We start from the raw sequence: 21,344 nt of genomic DNA, 5'->3' as shown, positions 1-21,344 counted from the left end.
CTAAGCTTCAATTGGTTGAAGATAAGGCTAACTACTCAGGAGGTGTTTGGTTCACCCAATATAGGTATGAGGTATGGGTTTGGAATGAACCAAACCCATTCCATGTGTTTGTTTGACAAAATTGAAGGTTTTATACCCATACCTCAAACCCATGAGGTATGGGTTTCTCATACCCAGGGTGGGAGGTGAGTATGAGATTGATACCCATGGTATCAAATTACAAATATTAAAAAATGATAAAAATAATTGTAAAAAAATCATTTTATATATTTATTTGATTAAATTTTCTCTACATGATTTAATAGTATAAAAATTATTATTAAAAATATTGTATTTTGAAGAGTTTTTAGTTTTGATTGATTTCTAACCTCATACCCCCCAAAATTGAACCAAACACAATGTATGAGGTATCAAGTTCCAACCCGATACCACCCAGGTATGATTCCCGATTCCAAACTCATACCCACGCGTGAACCAAACACCCCCTCAATTGTTAGACGCAACATATTATCAAGTTAATGAGATGGGTCCACTCAAATTAGGGGTTAGCAAAGTTCCACTGATTAACACTCGTCTCTTCTTTTCAAAATGGAATTTTGCAATTTCTAATCCAAGTTCGTAAGTTTTTTTTTTTTTTTTTTTTTTTTTTTTTTTTTTTTGACAACAATGAACTTCATATATTAAAGCAAAGAAACAAGCGTAATGTTAACACGATTACAAATCAGCCCGTAGCAAGACGAACTAACCAATGAACAAACAAACGAAGGAAATTTCGAATTGCTAACAAGGAATGTCGCAATGCTATTGGTACTGACTATAATAAATTCGTAAGTTAAATTTTACTTTTCTCACTCATTCCCCAAAATTCAAATTTTATAAATAATTTCAGACTATTTTACAAAATTTTACAATTTTCAAATCCTTTGGTCGGCAGGCCCTGACATGCATCTGAGTTCTTAAAATAAAATTTTCTGAACTTGCCCTTTTTGTGAAATAAAATTTTGCAATTTTCAAATTTATTGGTCGGCGGGCCCTGACACGCATCAAAGTTTGTAAAATAAAATTTTACATTCTATTCCTTTTTTCAAAATAAAATTTTGAAATTCCTTGGTCGGCAGCCCCTGACATGCATTTGAGTTCTTAAAATAAAATTTTTTGAACTTGCCCTTTTTTGCGAAATAAAATTTTGCAATTTTCAAACTTATCGGTCGGCGGGCTCTAACACGCATCTAAGTTTGTAAAATAAAATTTTACGATCTTATCCATCCTTTTTCAAAATAAAATTTTGAAATTCCTTGGTCGGCAGACCCTGACATGCATTTTGAGTTCTTAAAATAAAAATTTTTTAAACTTACCTTTTTGCGAAATAAAATTTTGCATATCCTAGTTTGTAAAATCAAATTTTACATTCTAATCCCGTTTCAAAATAAAATTTTGAATTCATCGGTCGGCGGGCCCTGACACGCAATCGAGCTTGTGAAATCAAATTTTGCAGGTTCACCCTTAAGCTAAACAAAGTTTGGCTATTCCAGATTCCAGACCGGCGAAACAAAGTTTTGCCATACCAGTTTTCAAATGGTAAAACAAAGTTTTACCAGCTCCATTCCAGATTGACAAAACAAAGTTTTGTCATGCCAATTCCAGACCAGCTGAACAAAGTTTGGCTATACCCGTTCCAGACCAGTGAAACAAAGTTTCACTATGCCAATTTCGGACCAACGAAACAATGTTTCGTTGCACCAGTTCAAGCTTCATTCCAGATTAGTAAAACAAAGTTTTGCTAAGCCAGTTCCAGTTTCCAGCTACTCCAGACAGGTAATGTAAGAGGCCCAGGTACGTTTCTTATCCTTTATCTGTCCCGACCGGACTACTTTGACCTTCGTCTTACTCAGACTCGGTCAAAGTGGGGCTCATGAGACACCTCAAAGTTGTCTCTAAATTTTTAAAATCTCCGATAATGAGGCTAAAATTTAATGACTAAATGAAAATTGATAATGTTAAAATTAGAGGCTCTTTACGCTTATTACCCGAAAATCAATAAAATAGCATAGAACCACACTTAAACGGTTAACCCTCTATTTTCATTTTAGCCCGCTTTAATATATTATTGGCACGAAACCAATAGATAAACTGAGGAGCGATGATGATGTTACTAAGCTCGAATAGACTAAGGACGTCATTAAGTATGCTTGTCAAAGCTTTGGGATCAAGTAACCAGTTATAGGCCCAAATTATGTTTAATGGGAAGCCCACATACTCCACTAATCCTAAACAAAAACTCATCTATTAGCAAAAATACGAAAGAAAACAAGAGGAAAACTTGTATGGCAAGTCAGACGTGCATAGTGAAGCGAGATTGTCAAGCGTCGCACGTGTGTTCTAACCAAAACCAGCAGGAAGTCTATCATCAAAAGATTTCAAGTTCCACACAAATTCCAAACTCCAGCTCACTATAAATATATCAGTGCCTTACACAAATAGAGGGGACAGACGACGAATATACGCCAAATAATACCACTACCAGATTCATAATTTTATACTTTTATATACCGTCTCAAATATAATATTCTATCGCAGAATCAAACCACACACAATAAATTGTCCCAATTTCATATAAGCGCATAAGAGCCGTTAATTTTTGACAAAGTCAAAATTCATTAATAGTCAACATCCACATAGGCCTGAGGGTACCAAATTCAAATAAGTTTTTCTTTACTGTTTCTTTTTCTTTTTATTTAATTATTTTATTTTACGTTTTATTTATTTTCTCTATTTATTGTATTGACTAACCTAGTTTATTTCTCTTTGTATATAATTTGTATCGTTTTTCTTATTCTTTTGATAAATTTCGTCAAATATATAATATTACAAATAAATAGTAGAGGCCGTCAGTTTGATGGGCGGTCCGGGTGCCTAACACCTTCCCTGATCGTACCTTTACCCCCGAATCCGCAATCTTTGGTTTAGACCGGAGTGACGGATCATTCCCCATACCAGGGATTAAAAAGAGCCTTTTCCGTTAAACTTGTTTTTGTATGTTTTTTATAAAACCTACTGCCGACTCCATATTATTTACTTATATTCAAAAAAGGAGATTTTTTTAGGGCTCTCACACCACAATGGACCATTCAAGACTCGGATTAATTTCAATTCCGTCATCGGGAACCGAAAAAGCAGAGCAAAACTCCGAAACAGAGGCCGTTACATCAACTCCATTAACCAACGCATGCAAGACTCCCTTCTTAACCGACACACTAGCAAAGAATTGAACAACTTCAACCGGATAAATAGGACCCGAAAATTGACTAATGTGACTCCACCCTTGAAAATCAAGAAAATCAACAAAGAACTTAAGAGCGGGAACATTAATCAACCAAGATTTTGGATAATACCTTCTTCCATGAATAGAATACCTCAAAACACGAGAAACAAGGATGCTTTCGTCATGAGTTAGCCGAACACGATTTAACCCTTCTTTTGTTGCGGCTTTCGAAACATCCCAGAGCAAGGTACGAGCAACACCGTTTCTTACAATGACCTCGGGTTCCTCAACATCTTCACTTTCATCAACTACCTTATTTTTCCCTTTAAAAAGGCGGAGCCTTTTTCCCTCGGACATCGACTCGTCCCGACCACGAAACAGGGGCAGGTTTGGGTTTGGTGAAGGAAAACTAGTGGAGTTAAGATCATAAGATGGTAGTGGTGATGATGGTTTGTGAAAGTGGCGGCTTTGTTGATGGCGGGTTGATGATCGGGTTTTTGCATGGTTAGGATTCATTGTGATGGTGATGGTTGTGTAAAGGAGGTGATGGTGATGGTTGTGTAAAGGAGGTGATGGTGATGATAATAATTATTTTGAAAAGAGAAAAAGTTGTGCAAGTGGGGATGTGGTTGTGTTTACACGGCAAGGGGGGTAGATATAGGAGTCGAGGTCTAGAATAATTATTGATACCAATATGGTAAGTGATAAGAGTTAATGTATGTATATGATATTAGGTGATAGAATTAATATGGTAAAAGATAAAATTTGGAAAGTTGAATGTGTATAGGAAGGATGAGTCGTATAACATGGAAAGCAATTTAGGACAATTTGTATGTGATTTGGAAAGATAAAAGATATGGTGTGTCTTATTTATTTGATAAGGAATTAAGTTTGTATAGACAATTAAATTCTAAATATCAAATAGAAATTTATGATAAATATATTCCTATAAACGAAATTATTCATGCAACGCAATATACGGACACAGTCATACAATCTTATCTTAACTAGTCAATCATAAAGAAATTGAACGTGTATAGAAACTTAGGTACCACCGATTAAACCAATTTCCAACCGTAAAGTCTCAAATCGTTCTCTAGCTAATGATTTTGTCAAAATGTCTGCCCATTGTTTTTCAGTACTACAAAATTCAAGTTTCAAATTCCCCTTCTCAACATGGTCTCGAATAAAATGGTGTCTAATTTCAATGTGTTTAGTACGTGAATGTTGTGCGGGATTTTTAGAAATAATTATCGCACTAGTATTATCACATAAAATAGGAATACATCCTATGTCAACACCATAATCACGTAATTGTTGCGTAAGCCATAATAGTTGAGTACATACCAGTCCTGCAGCAATATATTCGGCTTCAGTAGTTGAGAGAGCAACCGAATTTTGTTTCTTCGAACCCCACGTAATGATACACGGTCCGACAAATGTGGCGACACCCGACGTGCTTTTTCTGTCTACAGAACATCCTGCGTAGTCGGCATCGGAATAACCGACTAGATCGAAGTTACACTCCATCGGATACCATAAATATAGCTTGGCCATTCCAATTAGATATCGGAAAATTCGTTTTACGGCCGTCATATGAGATTCTTTGGGAGATGATTGATATCTCGCACAAACGCATACGCTAAACATAATATCGGGTCTACTTGCGGTCAAATATAACAATGACCCAATCATTCCACGGTAAGTAGTTCCATCAACTGATTTACCGTCTTCATCTAATGTCAATTTCTTGTTCTCGACCATTGGAGTAGGCATAGCATGTGAATTTTCCATTCCGAATTTTCGAATTAATTCCTTGATGGATTTTTGTTGATGGATTTTAATGCCTTCATCGGTTTGTTGTATTTGCAGACCTAGGAAGAATTTTAGTTCTCCCATCATACTCATTTCGAACTCGGAGGTCATCAACTCAGAAAAATACTTACATAGACTTCGGTTGGTCGATCCAAAGATGATGTCATCGACGTAAATTTGAACAACCAAAAGGTCAGAACCCTCAGATTTTAGAAATAGGGTTTTATCAACGAATCCTCTACTGAATCCACTGTCAAGTAAAAACTTAGATAATCTGGCGTACCATGCCCTAGGTGCTTGTTTCAATCCATATAGGGCTTTATCCAACTTGAAGACGTGATCTTCAAATTTACTATTCTTAAATCCAGGGGGTTGTTCAACGAAAACTTCTTCTTGTAAATATCCATTTAAGAATGCTGTCTTGACGTCCATCTGGAAGAGCTTCATTCCTTTGTGTGCTGCGAATGCTATCAGAAGTCTAATAGATTCAAGACGAGAAACAGGTGCGAAAGTCTCGTCATAATCTATTCCTTCTTGTTGATTATAACATTGGACCACCAATCTTGCTTTGTTTCTGATAATGACTCCGGCATCATCCAGTTTGTTCCTAAAAACCCACCTTGTTCCAATGACATATCGATCCTTTGGTCTAGGAACTAAATGCCAAACCTTGTTTCTTTCGAACTGTTGTAGCTCTTCTTGCATAGCTATAATCCAATCAGATTCAGCAAGAGTTTCATTGATATTTGTTGGTTCGATCATGGATAGAAAAGAGTAGAAAGAGCAGAACTTATTCAAGGAACGTCTAGTTTGAACACCCTTCTTAATATTCCTTAGAATATTGTCCATGGGGTGTGAGCTCTTGTATTTCCACTTTATTGAAGTACTTGGTTCATCATCGTTCTTTGAGCTTGACCCAACTTCATTTGGCTCGGAATTGGAGGAAGTTCCCCCCGAATCCAATCCGGGTGTTGTATTAGAGCCGATTATAACCTCGGACTCTACACCTTGATTTGGATTCAATGTTATAGTAACATCATCTATAACATTGGTTTAGGAGTCCTTATTTTGAGTCAATGTTATAGTATCATCAACTATAACTTTCGTTTTCTCCTTTTTATATTTTGAGGAACGATCAAGTTCATCATTCGTTCCCTCAATCTCATTATCCTCCAATTCTAGTTCCGGGGGATCGTCTCTTGAAAGACGGAAGTCGGGTGCGTCCAAGTCTTCTTCCTCATCCTGTATAGGCTTATCAAACACGTTCACTTCATCAAAAATAACGTGTACACTTTCTTCAATACAAAGAGTTCTCTTATTGAAGACTTTGTAAGCCTTACTATGATTTGAGTATCCTATGAAAATCGCCTCATCACTCCTAGGGTCGAATTTACTTAACCGGTTTTTACCGTTGTTGTGAACAAAATATTTACTCCCAAAGCAACGAAGATGGGAGATATTAGGTTTTCGACCTCTTAGGAATTCGTAGGGGGTTTTCTTAAGAATAGGCCGAATCATAGCACGATTATGGATATAACAAGAAGTACTAATGGCTTCAGCCCAAAAGTTACGAGGTAAACCACTACACAAAAGCATTGTACGTGCCATATCTTCCAAGGTTCTATTCATACGTTCAACGACACCGTTTTGTTGAGGAGTTCTTGGTGCTAAAAAGTTATGCCCTACACGTTTCATAAGACAATCAAATTCATCAAAAGTTTCGTCTTTTGAATGAAGAAAGATAGGCCATACATACCTTGAGTAATCGTCTACAAGAACAAAGACGTAACTGGATCCTCCTCTACTCCTTACCTTCAGTGGTCCACATAAATCCATGTGTACTAATTCCAAGGCTTGATTTGTGCTTACTACTCTTTTCGGTTTGAACGATGATCTTACTTGTTTTCACCTTGAACACGTGTCACACATCCTTTCTTGGTCGAACTTGATCTTAGGTAACCCTTCAACCAAGTCCCACTTCTTGAGTTTGTTCAAGGTTAGTGAGCTAATGTGACCAAACCGTTTATACCATAAACAATGATCATCAAGAGTAACTTTCATGCATGAAAAAGAGTTAGTAGGCACAGCATTTAAATCTACCATATAAACATTTCTTTTCCTGTGGCCTTCTAGAATAATATTGCTAGTTCCTTCAATAATAATGCAACAACTATCAGTATGAAAAACTACTTTCTTACCTTTGTCGCATAGTTGAGATATGCTTAGCAAGTTATGTTTTAGTCCATCCACGAGATAAACGTCACTGATTGCGTGAGACTTAGAAATTTCGATTTTGCCAACGCCAATAACTTTTCCCTTTTTGTTGTCCCTGAACGTTACTTTTCCTCCGTTAAAGGGCTTGAGTGAAAGAAACAGATTCTTATCTCTAGTCATGTGTCTTGAACATCCACTATCAAGATACCATTGATTGTTTTCTTTCACTACTTCCTGCAGAAGGGATTAGATACAGTTTTTAGGTACCCAAGCTAAGTTGGGTCCCTTATGATTAGTTATTCTATATACTAAATCCTTTCGAATCCAAACTCGTCTAATAGCCGTTTTTCTAACCCTTGGTTTATTTGGCTTGGGAGGAGTTCTAGGGTTAGGGTTTTCTCTTGGTCTAGGAATATCTCTAGGTCTTTCATGACTATTTCCCTTGTGAACAGGATTACTAGGTTGAGATGTCATAGAACCAACGAAATTTATTGTTCCTTTCTTCGTTAGGTTCCTTAATGGGGGTTTCATCATTCTCGTCAACCGTGTCAACAGTTTTAGCATGGTCGGCATTTTTTCGTATATCATGAGCCTTTTTGACACAATTGATTTGGATGTGACCCGTATGATCACAATAATTGCAAATCAAGTATTCAGGAAGATCAACATACTTCCTTTTTTTGAAATCAAAATCCGAAGGTGTTGATTTGCATTTAGAGTGATCTCTACGACTGTAGCACTCATGTCCTAACCCCATCTTCATATTATTGTCAGATTGTTCGGTTAGGAAGTTTAGGACTTGTGTGCTACCTTCTCACTTATCATGGACCTTTCTAGCATGTAGAAGTAGGTCTTTTAGGGTTTTAATTTCCTCTTGACATTTCGTGTGATCTATATCATTATATTTCTTAAAGTTATCACGAAAGTCTTGGAATCGTTTGTTAAGAAGGAATACAACATCGGAATGTTGTTTCTTAACATTGATCATGTCGGTCTTAGATTCCTTTAATTGCTTTGAAAGGGAATCTATTTCTTTCTTTTGGTCCAAGATCACTACTTCATCAGATGTGATTCTAGTTTTCAAAAGTTCTTTAGCTTTTCTAAGTTCTAAAGTTATAGCATCATTAGCTATAACTTTGGCTTGAAGGTGTTTGATGTTAAGCTTTAGGTCGGAAGTTATAGCTTCATTAGCTATAACTTTGGACTCTAATTCCTTCTTTTCAGCCATAATATAGTCTAACGTTGTTGCTTTCTCAGCTATAACCTTAGACTTCCACTTCTTAGCCTTAGCCTTCAGAGTGTAATTCTCTTCCGCAATTTCAAGAATCTTTTCCTTTAGATCTTTTAGCTCCAAGTCCTGTTCGTGACACTTATCGAGAGATTGTTCAAAGAATTCAATTAAAGCACTTTTAGATAATTTCTTAACGCGTTTTTTAAGCTCAAGATAACTTACCTCTTCATCGTCATCTTCGTCTGATTCTCCAAGAAAGCAATAGTTTGAGTGTGAGTTTGTGCTTTCATCGTCGCTATCGGAGATTAGGTCAAGAGTAACACTGCTGAGACAAAGGTTGGCCACTTCGTCGTCTTCAGATCCCTCGTCATATTCTGAGTCAAGGTCTCCCCAACACGAAGCCATCATCACTTGTTTGAATTCTCTCTTTGTCTTCTCGCGTTTTGTCTTATCCTTGATCTTCTCCCATGTTGGACAATCCTTGATCATATGACTAGATTCTCCACACTTGAAGCAACCTTTATTTGCGAAGGACGACTTTGATTTAGTAACCTTTTTGTTGGATGACTTGTTGTTGTTGTTGTTGTAGGATGATTTTGTTTGTTTGTTTCGAAATATCTTATTTTTGAAATGGCGTGCAAACAGAACAGTTTCATCCTCTAGTTCAGAGTCAACTTCTTCGCTTTTTAAGGCCATACTCTTATTTTGGCTTGGTTCAGCGTCATATTTGTTAAGAGTAATTTTATGGGCCATGAGAGCACCAATGAGTTCTTGATATGATAGGTTTTCAAGATCTCGTGATTCCTCCATTGCAGTGACCTTAGCACGCCACTTCTTAGTCAGGCTTCTAAGAACCTTTCTAGCAATGTCCTCAGTACTGAATTTCCTACCTAGGTTTTTTAGTTCATTTATGATGCTTGAAAACCTTGCGGACATACTATCTACGGACTCATTAGGCTCCATAATGAATAGCTCATATTTTTCATAAGCAAATCTATTCGGTGCTTCCTAACAATGGAAGTACCTTCATAAGCTAGTTCAAGCCCATCCCATATCTCCTTGGCCGTAGAACATGAAGAAAACCGATCAAACTCTATAGAAGTCATTCCGTTTTGCAGGAGACTTATTGCTTTGGAGTTCTTTTCGGCCTTCTTGTAGTCGGCCTCGACATAGTCCTCTTCTTTCTTTTCATAGGTAGTGCCTTCCTCGGATGCTACAAGAATTTTTTGCGGTCCGTTTTGGATAATCCTCCAGCACTCCCAATCGTGACCTTTCACATAGTAAGTCATCATGTTTTTCCACAATCCATAATTCTTCCCATCAAACATGGGACACTTGAAATATTTGGAATCCATTTATCATGTGATAGGCAGCGGAATATAAAACGATAGGATAAATGAAAAACAAGATAGATCAGCCTCTTTGCGGTTAGGCAATCAAGAGCACGAGGCTCTGATACCAATTGAAGAGTTTATTGATCCAAAATACTCAAGAGGGGGGGGGGTGAATTGAGGATTTAAAACTTTTGAAAGTTTTTTCGATTATGTGTATGTAATTGATTATTTAAAGTTTATTGATTAAACTTAACAAATCAACTAGTGAATGTAAAATGAAATAAACAAACGAATGAAAGAACAAGGAGACACACGGTTTTTGAAGTGGTTCAATTTCACAAGTCAAAACCTACGTCCACTATTTTCGATTAATAAATTTAGTACCTTTCTACGGATTACAAATTTACTAACCCAACTTGTACAACTAACTCTAGCTGTAACTCAATGAGTACCGTTAAATACTCGAGTGTCTAACTTACGCTAATAAGAAAGCACTAATGATTCTTGCAAAGGTTCACGTTAATGAACAAGTAGGAAATCAACTAAGCACTATTATCTTATAACGATAACAATAAGAACGAGTATACGAGTTTAAAACACACGACCTTTCAAAAATAACAAAACGGTTTTTCTGCTTGAAAACACACGGTTTGCTTTGTAAAAGTAAAATCAATTTTTATGCATAAGGTCTCTATTTTAGATGTTGTAAAGAGTAAAGTATTTATAGGAAGGAAAGAGTAGGGCAACTCGGTTTACACAAACCCTAATAGCCGAATATAGGAGATATGTTAACAAATCATATCTTCTATTATTTATTTCCTAAAAGCCTTAAAAGATAATAAAGAATATTCCAAAAGATAGAATATAATCTATTCAAATATTATCTTTACTATAAATTCTAAGATATGATAAGATTTCCTAAAACAAGAATATCTTTTATCATAAGCAAATATATTAAGCAAGATATATAAGATATGTAAAGATATTATTATGGAATAAAATCTTTACCAAATACACCTTAGGTAACACGAGATGCCACGACTCATAAACCTCGTGACTCGTGCAAACCCTAGCTCAACATATGGGTTAGAATTTAGGTTTTAAGAGAGGCTTTGTTGAAACCCTAATTAGTAGCATAATCCAACTCATAAGTTGGTCCAAAACAACTACTATTCAACGTTCAACATAAAACCGAACTCCGCATTAAACGACTTTAATATATAAATACTTTTATCAAAACATTTAAAATAAACTTTAAACAATTTTCAAAACAATTTTGAAACCTTATAAGTCGTGTATAATAAACTCAACATCTCAATGTTATAGTAAGAGAGCTATTGTGACACCCTCATTTTTAGCGTAAAATAAACACGTAAAATTTTACGGAAAACTGACAGGATATGTTTGTAATTGGTTCAACCAGATAAAACCTGTAATCTTAAAAACTTTTCTAAACCAACCACAAACACTTCCAAATGAAGAGTGCCAAAACCTGCAAATACTAACACCCTAATTTACATAACATGCTAAAGTCGCGAGAATAAAGTGATACAAACCAAAATAAGAGAGGGAGACATATGTCCCTTCAAAATATAAACACAACCAAATGTTTAAAGGTTTACTATAAAATAGCCAAACTAAGTCCAAGGTTCTTTTGCTCACTAGCTCGTCTGTGACCCCATCTAATCATCATCAACCTGTCAATCGCATTTTATACAAACACGAAAGCCACAATTCAGTGGGGAGTAACTTCGAGTCCTCCCAGCCACGAAATGTCATATTTAATGTAACATGTAACGTAACATGTAAACCACATCACAAATAATCTAGATATCAAATATTCTAACAAGTGAACTCTAAACTGACCAAACTAAACTATCATGTGAAACATATAACAAGCAGTAATCCAAACTTTATCAATTGTAACCGGCTTGCATCTCACCTATTACAATTCATAAAATCACCATACAAGAAAGGACAATATATCAAAGACAGGCATAAGTTCTTAGTACGGTCAATAGTCGGTCTGTAGAATCGAGTCTATACCACGAGGTAGGGAAGGTAATCGAACCGGTATCATGGCTCAGAGGTTCTATCAAAACATGGCCAAGACACAACACAACCCTAGCCTAAAATCTTGAGACCTAGACATGCGGATACACACCACCGCACCCAAGACCCACAATTTTTCTAAAACAAAGTGAGTACCCTAAGGAGTCCACCAAAGGGTTGGCTAGTACTTAAGTTGACCACTTACTATCAAAATAAGTAACGAGGTCATGCCCCAACTTGGATATAAACCCACCAAGTCAGGAACACAGAGGCTATCAAGCAGTGAACATACACTCGTCAAAGACTATAATGGCCTATCTATGATGAAGGCCGAAATACTCACCTAGGACCTAAATAAAACCAATCTAGGTCCCAGCTTGAATACTTTAGCCCACACCACACAAGACAAGTAGGACACCCAATTAACCAAAAGAGAGGCAAAGAGTCCAAACTTGACAATATTAAAAGTTTCAGGGAATCTAGGGCCGTTTCTACAACATAAGAAACCATTCAAATCAACCAACAACATATGTGAAATAAAAACATAATAAATGGCCTAAAAAAAGAGTAAGGCCAATTATCCAATTTACACAATAATTTCATCCAACCGAATTTTTTTACCGCAACTTGACCAGCCCGCGCAGTGCGGGTTCAATCGCGTGGTGACCAATCACACAATTGATCGACATGATTCGATCAAAGGGACTAAGGCTCAGTTTTCGGCATAATCATCCAAACATCACAATTATCGCTATAAAATTCATTTTAAGCCTATTCATTACAATTTCATATTATAACCTATCCTAACATGTGCAAACTACTAATATAAGCATAATTTTACCAACATCATTATATCCACTACTAACATTATTCATTTCATATGATTACCCATTTACTACTTATACTAAATATAACATTAATTAACCCGAAACGACGAACAACGCATGAAAAACCGCGAATCAAGCAACGGGCCGACCCGGGCCAACCCCAAGGCAGCCGTGGGCCTGCTGGGCCTGCCGGGCCTGCTGGGCCTAGTGGGCCGCCACCCCAAACCCTCCATTTCTCCATTTTTGTTCGAGTTTAACATAAATCAGAAGCATCAATTAGTCATTCCCAATTCATTCCCATACTAATATGTGAACTTAAACATACAAAAGACATGAATTAGACATGAATTTAACCCATATTATCATGTGAAATAAACCACTCAATTAACAAACACAAAATCATACAAAAAGCAAAGAATGTGACATTTAATCGTCGAGTAACTCGAAATATGTTACCTTAAGCTAGAAAAAGGCAAATAACCCTTGAGAAAACCCTAAAAACAGTAGCTACCCATCATCCTCTACTATATAGGAGTCCCCTATATCATCCTCATAATCTTCACCTATTAAAAACAACAAAAACACAACAATAATCACTAAAACCGAAATTATGCCCCAAAATCATCTTAAATCAACATAATGAAAACTGAAATTAAAACATACTAGGATGTAGATCTTGAAGAGAGGATTCCGAAAATATAAATTTTGCGAAAATCGGACTAGAAACGAAGAAATTATGATGAAATTACGATTGTAAGATTACCTTATTTTTTTTTGTGTGGATTTCGGTCAAGAGGCACAAAAGAAGAACAAAGGAAGTTCTAGGAAGGAATGGGAAGGAGGAAGAGGAGGTGTGCCGAGAAAGGAGAAAGAGGAGCGGGATTTGGCGGAATTTCATTAGTCGATTTTGGCTCGTTTCGACGATAATTAGAACCGTTTGTCAAATACAAATTCCGACAAGGCCAAAGTTCTTAAACACGAGATTACAAGAAGATTGAGTACTCATATGACCCATTTCCAAAACCGTTTACCCAATTTTCACAGAGTTGCCATTTTTCCCGATATGCCCTTATTTCGAAATAAAAGGTTTTTACACGGTTTAAACTATTTTTAAACATTTAGAAACTATCAAAATAAATACTTTACTTCAAAATATAATAGAATTATATTTCTTTGAATTATTTTTACTTCAAATACATTAATATTAAATTCAACTTGACTAATAAATTACTTTCGCAATATAATAACGATTCCGAAATTACGGGTGTTACAATCACCCCCTCCTTCTAAAAAGTTTCGTCCTCGAAACTTAGAGGAGAAATTATAGTAAACAACATCTTAATAATATAGTCATAAGAAAAGTATAGGTATCTTTCCAATGAAACGGTGATACTCTTGTTGATCAGACAAGAACATCCACACTTCATATCAAGATATAAAAACATTTCTACACCAATAAATGAGAAAACCCATTATTGGGACGTCTCCAATAACGAGATTTAACACTCATTAATGTTAAAATCATTAAAAATCATAAAAGTATTTTCAAAATTCTAGTTCAAAGTTTTATTATCAGGGACAAATCAAAATACGAAATCATTCGCCGATAAGTGCAGAACTAGTTACTAGACATCTCTAATAACGAATCCTGACAACGAATCAACGCTAAAACAAAATGAAAGCGAAAGGTTAAATGCAATTGTTATAGAAAAATGGTAAATCATTTTTCAAACTTTCCAAAAGTCAAGTTTTCCAAATCTAATACAAAGTTTAACAATGAATTGAAAAGTTAACTCACATTGGTCCGAACTTACACAAAACGAGAAATAGCTTAGGTATCAAATCGAACACTAAAGTTGAAAGAGAGTGAGGAATCATTTTCAAATGTTATAGAAAGAGGTCAATTTGTAGATTTAACTCCCAATTCAAAATATTGAACCAAAAGTTTACTCAAACTAGATAGAATCTATGCAAGATGGAAAACCACTCGGGAACGCGGAGTGCAACTCGCGATAGGGAACTCACAACCAACAGATCAGAAGGAACTGAACTCTTGAAGGTGGAATTTTTGGATGAAGTCAACAAAGATGTCAATGAACAAGACGCTTTACTCAGAAAGTCAAATGAGTTCCAAAAAGGCGAACCCAACGGAACAAGCCAGAATAACAAGAATGACAATTGTCGGAGATCGGAATTAGGAAGATCGGTACCTCGAGAAAGGTTCACTCAATTTCCAACCACAGAGTCATCCTACTAGGTCCTCCGAACATCAACAGGGCAACAACCAGAGGCCACACTAATCCAAAGAGCCATCAGAACCACTCAACGACAAGTCTACTTATAAGCTAATCTTTGAGACAATCATATCCTCTACAATATAACTTAACAATTTCCCAATCAAAATGTTTCCACCAATATCCTCCACCGAACAAAATCAAAATCCAAAGTCGAAACTAGTAACAATATTATACCCTTACCAAGATTCAACATTCCCAAACGCATTCCTACTTGAAACCAACCCGCAAGCAACAAGTTGCACTATCCGATCCATAATTAGCACTAACTATAAGATAAATGGGTTCATCACACAAATCATCTGATCAGTTTACTCAAGATTCACTATCCTACTTCCCAACAATATTCCAATTCCAATAGAAAGATTCCTCAAAGAATTAAATATAAGGTCCAAACTTACAATAACATTCCACTAACTTAGCTATCAATCCCTAATACCGTAAAGTAAGGCTCAGATGACAAACGAACAATCCCCGAACGAACAATGCCCAAAACAAATCCAAAATAACCAAAATACAAAAATCCTCAAATCACATCCCACTAACTCTGTAAACATGGTCAACAAGGTACCAACTATACTAAGTAGATAAGGAGTGATAACGGAATAGAGAAACGGTAAAATATTTTCGAAAGGTACATGAGCATGACAAGTTAGGAAACTAGGGCCGGCTTGCATCTCACCTATTACAACTCATAAAATCACCATACAAGAAAGGACAATATACCAAAGACAGGCATAAGTTCTTAGTACGGTCAACAGTCACTCTGTAACTCGAGTCTATACCACGAGGTAGGGAAGGTAATCGAACCGGTATCCTGGCTCAGAGGTTCTATCAAAACATGGCCAGGACACAACACAACCCTAGCCTAAAATCTGCGCAGACCTAGACATGCGGATACACACCACCGCACCCAAGACCCACAATTTTTCTAAAACAAAGTGAGTACCCTAAGGAGTCCACCAAAGGGTTGGCTAGTACTTAAGCTGACCACTTACTATCAAAATAAGTAACGAGGTCATGCCCCCAACTTGGATATAAACCCACCAAGTCAGGAACACAGAGGCTATCAAGCAGTGAACATACACTCGTCAAAGACTATAATGGCCTATCTATGATGAAGGCCGAAACACTCACCTAGGACCTAAATAAAACCAATCTAGGTCCCAGCTTGAATACTTTAGCCCACACCACACAAGACAAGTAGGATACCCAATTAACCATAAGAGGGGCAAAGAGTCCAACTTACCAACATAAATGCTAACATTCTATCATGTGAAAGGCTATATAAATGTCTATTCAGCAGACAATCCAACCATATCCTCAATGTCATCAATAACCAAATTATAGCTAACCATCAATATCATAGTCCATGAGAATAAACTACAATGTGTAACACCCCGTAATTTCGGACCGTTATTATATTGCGGAAGTAATTTATTAATCAAGTTGAATTTAAAATTTATGTATTTGAAGTGATAATAATTCAATGAAATGTAATTCTATTATATTTTGAAGTAAATTATTTAATTTGATAGTTTCGAAATGTTTAAAAATAGTTTAAACCATGTAAAAACCTTTTATATCGAAATAAGGGCATATCGGGAAAAATGACAATTCTTTTGAAAATTGGGCAAACGATTTTGGAAATGGGTCATATGAGTACTCGATCTTCTTGTAAACTCGTGTTTAAGAATTTTGGCAATGTCGGAATTTGCATTTGACGAACGGTTCTAATTATCGTCGAAACGAGCCAAAACCGACTAATAAAATTTCGCGGGAAAAATCCCGCTCCTTTCCCCTTCTCACGCCACACCTCCTATTCCTCCTTCCCTTTTGATTTTTCTTTTCCAACTACATCTTCTTAGACATTCTAAACTATTCTACACTAAAACACCATTGTTACACCTAAAACCTAAGCTTTCTCCGCTAATTTTCATCGTAATTTACTCGTTTCTACTTCAAATTTCATAAGGATTACATATTTGGAATCCTCTCTTCATTTCCAACATCCTAGTATGTATTAAATTCATTTGCCCTAAATTTATTTTATCCACCATTTTTAGAGTTTTGATTTTAGTGCTTATAATTGTGTTTTTATTGTTTATTTAGGTAAAGATTTAGAAGACGGGTTTGGAGACTCGTACATAGTTGATGATAGTGGCTAGCTTGAATATTAGGGTTTGGTGTTCAAGGTGCTAATTGCTCATTTCTTAGCTAAAGGTAACGATTTCGAGTTACTCGACGAATCAATGTCACATTAGTAGTTATATTTGTTGTTTGTTGCTTGTTAAGTGTTTAGGTGATTGATAATGTGTTAGTTTCATTTTTAAGCATGTTGTTACATTGATTTTCAAGAGGAATTTGGGATGAAAAATTGGTGGAAGTCGATTTGGGGAAATGCAGGAAATTATCGTGCAAACAATCCGGTGGCAGGGGAAAACCGCAGGCTCCGGCCGACACCGCAGGCTCCGGCCACTACCGCAGGCTGCGGTTTAGGTCTGACCAGCTTTCGTAAAATGGCCATAACTTCTTCTTTACTTGTTTGTTTGAGGCTTATGACCTACCGTTAGAACCGTAAGACGATAAGCTATCATCTCCAATTGGTTTCACCTTATTTAAATATTTAGAACTCAAGTTATGACCATTTGAAGTTGACCCTTGTTATAGTCGAGTACTAAACTTGTTGTTATAGATTGGGTTTTGAGTGTCTCGTTGGGTATGCATCTTAACCTTGGTTTTAACACTTGTGTATGGTGTGTTGAGACTCTTTTATCATGGGAATACTAAATTACCGTGATGTGGGCCAAAGTAGGCCAAGACTCTGTGCTGGGCCAGATTGACCGAACGAGTTTGGTCAAACTAGGTTTAAACCGGTCAGCCTCGATTTGACCGATGACCCGTCGCGGGACTCGGGTCGAGGGTTTGTCTTTGAGGTAAGATTGGTTGTTATTGGAGGTTTTATGTTATGCCTTGATATTTGTAATTATCATTTCACATGTTGGTTGTTGGATGCTTTGGATGCCTTATGCTTGAGTCTTGTTTGCCTTTAGCCATTGTAGTTTATTCTCATGGACTATGATATTGATGGTTAGCTATAATTTGGTTATTGATGCCATTGAGGATATGGTTGGATTGTCTGCTGAATAGACATTTATATAGCCTTTCACATGATAGAATGTTAGCATTTATGTTGGTAAGTTGGACTCTTTGCCCCTCTTATGGTTAATTGGGTATCCTACTTGTCTTGTGTGGTGTGGGCTAAAGTATTCAAGCTGAGACCTAGATTGGTTTTATTTAGGTCCTAGGTGAGTGTTTCGGCCTTCATCATAGATAGGCCATTATAGTCTTTGACGAGTGTATGTTCACTGCTTGATAGCCTCTGTGTTCCTGACTTGGTGGGATTATATCCAAGTTGGGGCATGACCTCGTTACTTATTTTGATAGTAAGTGGTCAGCTTAAGTACTAGCCAACCCTTTGGTGGACTCCTTAGGGTACTCACTTTGTTTTAGAAAAATTGTGGGTCTTGGGTGCGGTGGTGTGTATCCGCATGTCTAGGTCTCTGTGAGATTTTAGGCTAGGGTTGTGTTGTGTCCTGGCCATGTTTTGATAGAACCTCTGAGCCAGGATACCGGTTCGATTACCTTCCCTACCTCGTGGTATAGACTCGAGTTACAGAGTGACTATTGACCGTACTAAGAACTTATGCCTGTCTTTGATATATTGTCCTTTCTTGTATGGTGATTTTATGAGTTGTAATAGGTGAGATGCAAGCCGGTTACAATTGATAAAGTTTGGATTACTGCTTGTTATATGTTTCACATGATAGTTTAATTTGGTCAGTTTAGTGTTCATATGTTAGAATACTTGATATCTAGATTATTTGTGATGTTGTTTACATGTTACATTACATGTTACATTAAATACGACATTTCGTGGCTGGGAGGACTCGAAGTTACTCCCCACTGAATTGTGGCTTTCGTGTTTGTATAAAATGCGATTGACAGGTTGATGATGATTAGATGGGGTCACAGACGAGCTAGTGAGCAAAAGAACCTTGGACTTAGTTTGGTTATATTTTATAGTAAACCTTTAAACATATGGTTGTGTTTATATTTTGGAGGGACATATGTCTCCCTCTTTTACTTTGATTTGTATCACTTTACTCTCGCGACTTTAGCATGGTTATGTAAATTAGTTTGTTAGTATTTGCAGGTTTTGGCACTCTTCATTTGGAAATGTTTGTGAATGGTTTAGAAAAGTTTTTAAAATTACAGGTTTTATCTAGTTGAACCAATTACAAACATATCCTGTCAGTTTTTCTGTAGAATTTAATTATTTTTACTTCAAATACATTAATATTAAATTCAACTTGACTAATAAATTACTTCCGCAATATAATAACGGTCCGAAATTACGGAGTGTTACAGCTATAACATTGAACTCTTTTACTAGTAATGTTATAGCTGCAAAGCTATAACTTTACTAATTCAAGAAACTCATTCTTGGTTATCATTACGAGATAATCACCTATACTATTCTAATCTTCAAGGAGATCTTCGAGTATAGGCTACGTCATCATCCAAGCTTGATTAATCTTTAGACGGACTTCGTCTTCTCATAAATCTTGAATGAATCTTCATATCGTTTGATCTTGAATAGAGGCTTGAACATTTTATACTTTCATCACAATCTCCTTTGTTGCTTGTATTAGATAAGTTGATTCTAAAACACTGAGACAAACGATTACGCGCAACAAGTATATAAAATATAAAACACCTTGACATCATCAAAACATAAACATATAAGCTATATGGTTCAACACCTTCTTTAACTGCATGTATTGGCACTTAGGAAATTCCTTTCCACATGGTCCGTGCATCATATGGCGTAAAACAGCACCTCTCAAATGTGGGTTTTCTCGTGAAGGTATCTCTACAGAGACGTATCTGTCAAAACTCTCCGGGTTTCTTATCTTGTCATCTCCTCTGAGTATAATTAGAAAATGTGCGTGAGGGAGGCCACGCTTCTGAAATTCCACAACATTTATGACGGCAACAACTTCCCCAAATACCTTTCTCTCCATTATTTCTTTTCTTAACGCTGTCAATTTAGCATGGAATATCCGCGCAACTAAGTCTGGTCTATTATGTGCCTTCTCCCCAGGCGTCAGTTCTGTTTTGATTTCAATCCAGTTAGGATTGCATGTCATTGTCAGGAATATGTCAGGTTTGCCGTATTTTTGAACGAGAGCCATTGCGTTTAAGTAATGACGTCTCATGTCACGTGGCCCTCCAAGAAAAGATGGTGGCGGTATCATCCTTCTCCCGACATTTGATGCACTATTTTCCCCAAGCTCTAGGGTGTCCAAGATCCCTTGGTACAGATCAGCACGAATAGTATCTTGGTTTAATCGTATAAAGTCAAGGCGCGTGTTTTCAACTTTGACGTACATATCCACAATGAATTGCTGGAAAAACCTTCCTCCTCGAAGAAGCAAGTTACCAGGTCGAATTTGTAACTTATATGCATAATATTCTCTGCATGATATACGTTTGTCAGCTTTGGTGTGTCTCCTAGCAGCATCTGGTAATAGAAATCTGAACGTTAGAACTTAAATGGTATGCAAGACGACGATATTGGGAATTTAAGAGACTTACTGTAACTTCACCTTCTATTAAACTTTCAGGTTCTTCATTTACAGTTGCTGATAAAGGGAACAAAGAACTGGTTGAAGCATCCATAGTTGGGGTGGAAACCTTCTTCAAACCCTGGTGCCACCCACTTTTCCCCTTCGGCAGTAGCAATGGATATTGCAGCGGGTCATAGCATCCGTAAAAATGCTTAATCTGGTGTGTTGTTTCAGCTCTCCTGTAGGCAACGATGTGTGGGCTCTCATTTTCTTGCAACATTGTATTGTCGAGCCACACTGCGGCCACCTCATCCGACGTTGGAGCATTATACACACGTTGGTCAAGGCTAGTATGAGTGTTTAGCATTATCCTTGTATTTTGTGTGACCTCAATTTCTCGGAGATCTAAAGAATCTACCATATGGATTATCATCCATGAGGCTCATAAGCAAAGTAATTATCTCCTCTTGTAGGTGCGGGAACAACCCTAAACGATTGTTCTTCTCATGTTGTGCATCGTAGAAGTATAACTGCAAATACTTAGGTATGTTGTTCATAGGTATAAGATCGGGAAGGTTATGGTATACTTGACCATGAGCTTTAAAAACATATATCCCTTTCTGCTTCTTTGCATCAAAACTCCCACCCAGAGATGTGAACGCAAAAAGGTTATTGTATAAGC

At 36.7% G+C, this 21,344-nt stretch overlaps 1 protein-coding gene across 1 annotated transcript; it reads right to left on the bottom strand.

The window, feature by feature from the left end:
* Window positions 1-14,353: 14,353 nt before the first annotated feature.
* Window positions 14,354-21,029, bottom strand: LOC141632360 (uncharacterized). The gene is made up of 3 exons (XM_074444912.1): window positions 20,702-21,029; window positions 19,856-20,616; window positions 14,354-14,383 (listed from the first exon to the last, which is right to left on the bottom strand). The coding sequence occupies exons 1-3, from the start codon at window positions 21,027-21,029 to the stop codon at window positions 14,354-14,356; spliced, it is 1,119 nt and encodes a 372-aa protein (XP_074301013.1).
* Window positions 21,030-21,344: the final 315 nt, after the last annotated feature.

This window comes from Silene latifolia, chromosome Y, assembly GCF_048544455.1.
Source record: "Silene latifolia isolate original U9 population chromosome Y, ASM4854445v1, whole genome shotgun sequence".
NCBI classification, from domain to species: domain Eukaryota; kingdom Viridiplantae; phylum Streptophyta; class Magnoliopsida; order Caryophyllales; family Caryophyllaceae; genus Silene; species Silene latifolia.
This window is presented reverse-complemented; position numbering and strand designations above follow the sequence as displayed.

Excerpts from the sequence above, each read along its gene's own strand:
- LOC141632360 (XM_074444912.1), bottom strand. The coding sequence starts at position 21,029 with ATGCTAAACACTCATACTAGCCTTGACCAACGTGTGTATAATGCTCCA. Across the intron at positions 20,617-20,701 it reads ACCTGAAAGTTTAATAGAAG|ATGCTGCTAGGAGACACACC; the intron begins GTGAAGTTACAG and ends TTCTATTACCAG. Across the intron at positions 14,384-19,855 it reads AATACATGCAGTTAAAGAAG|GATTCGTTATTAGAGATGTC; the intron begins GTGTTGAACCAT and ends ATTCGTTGTCAG.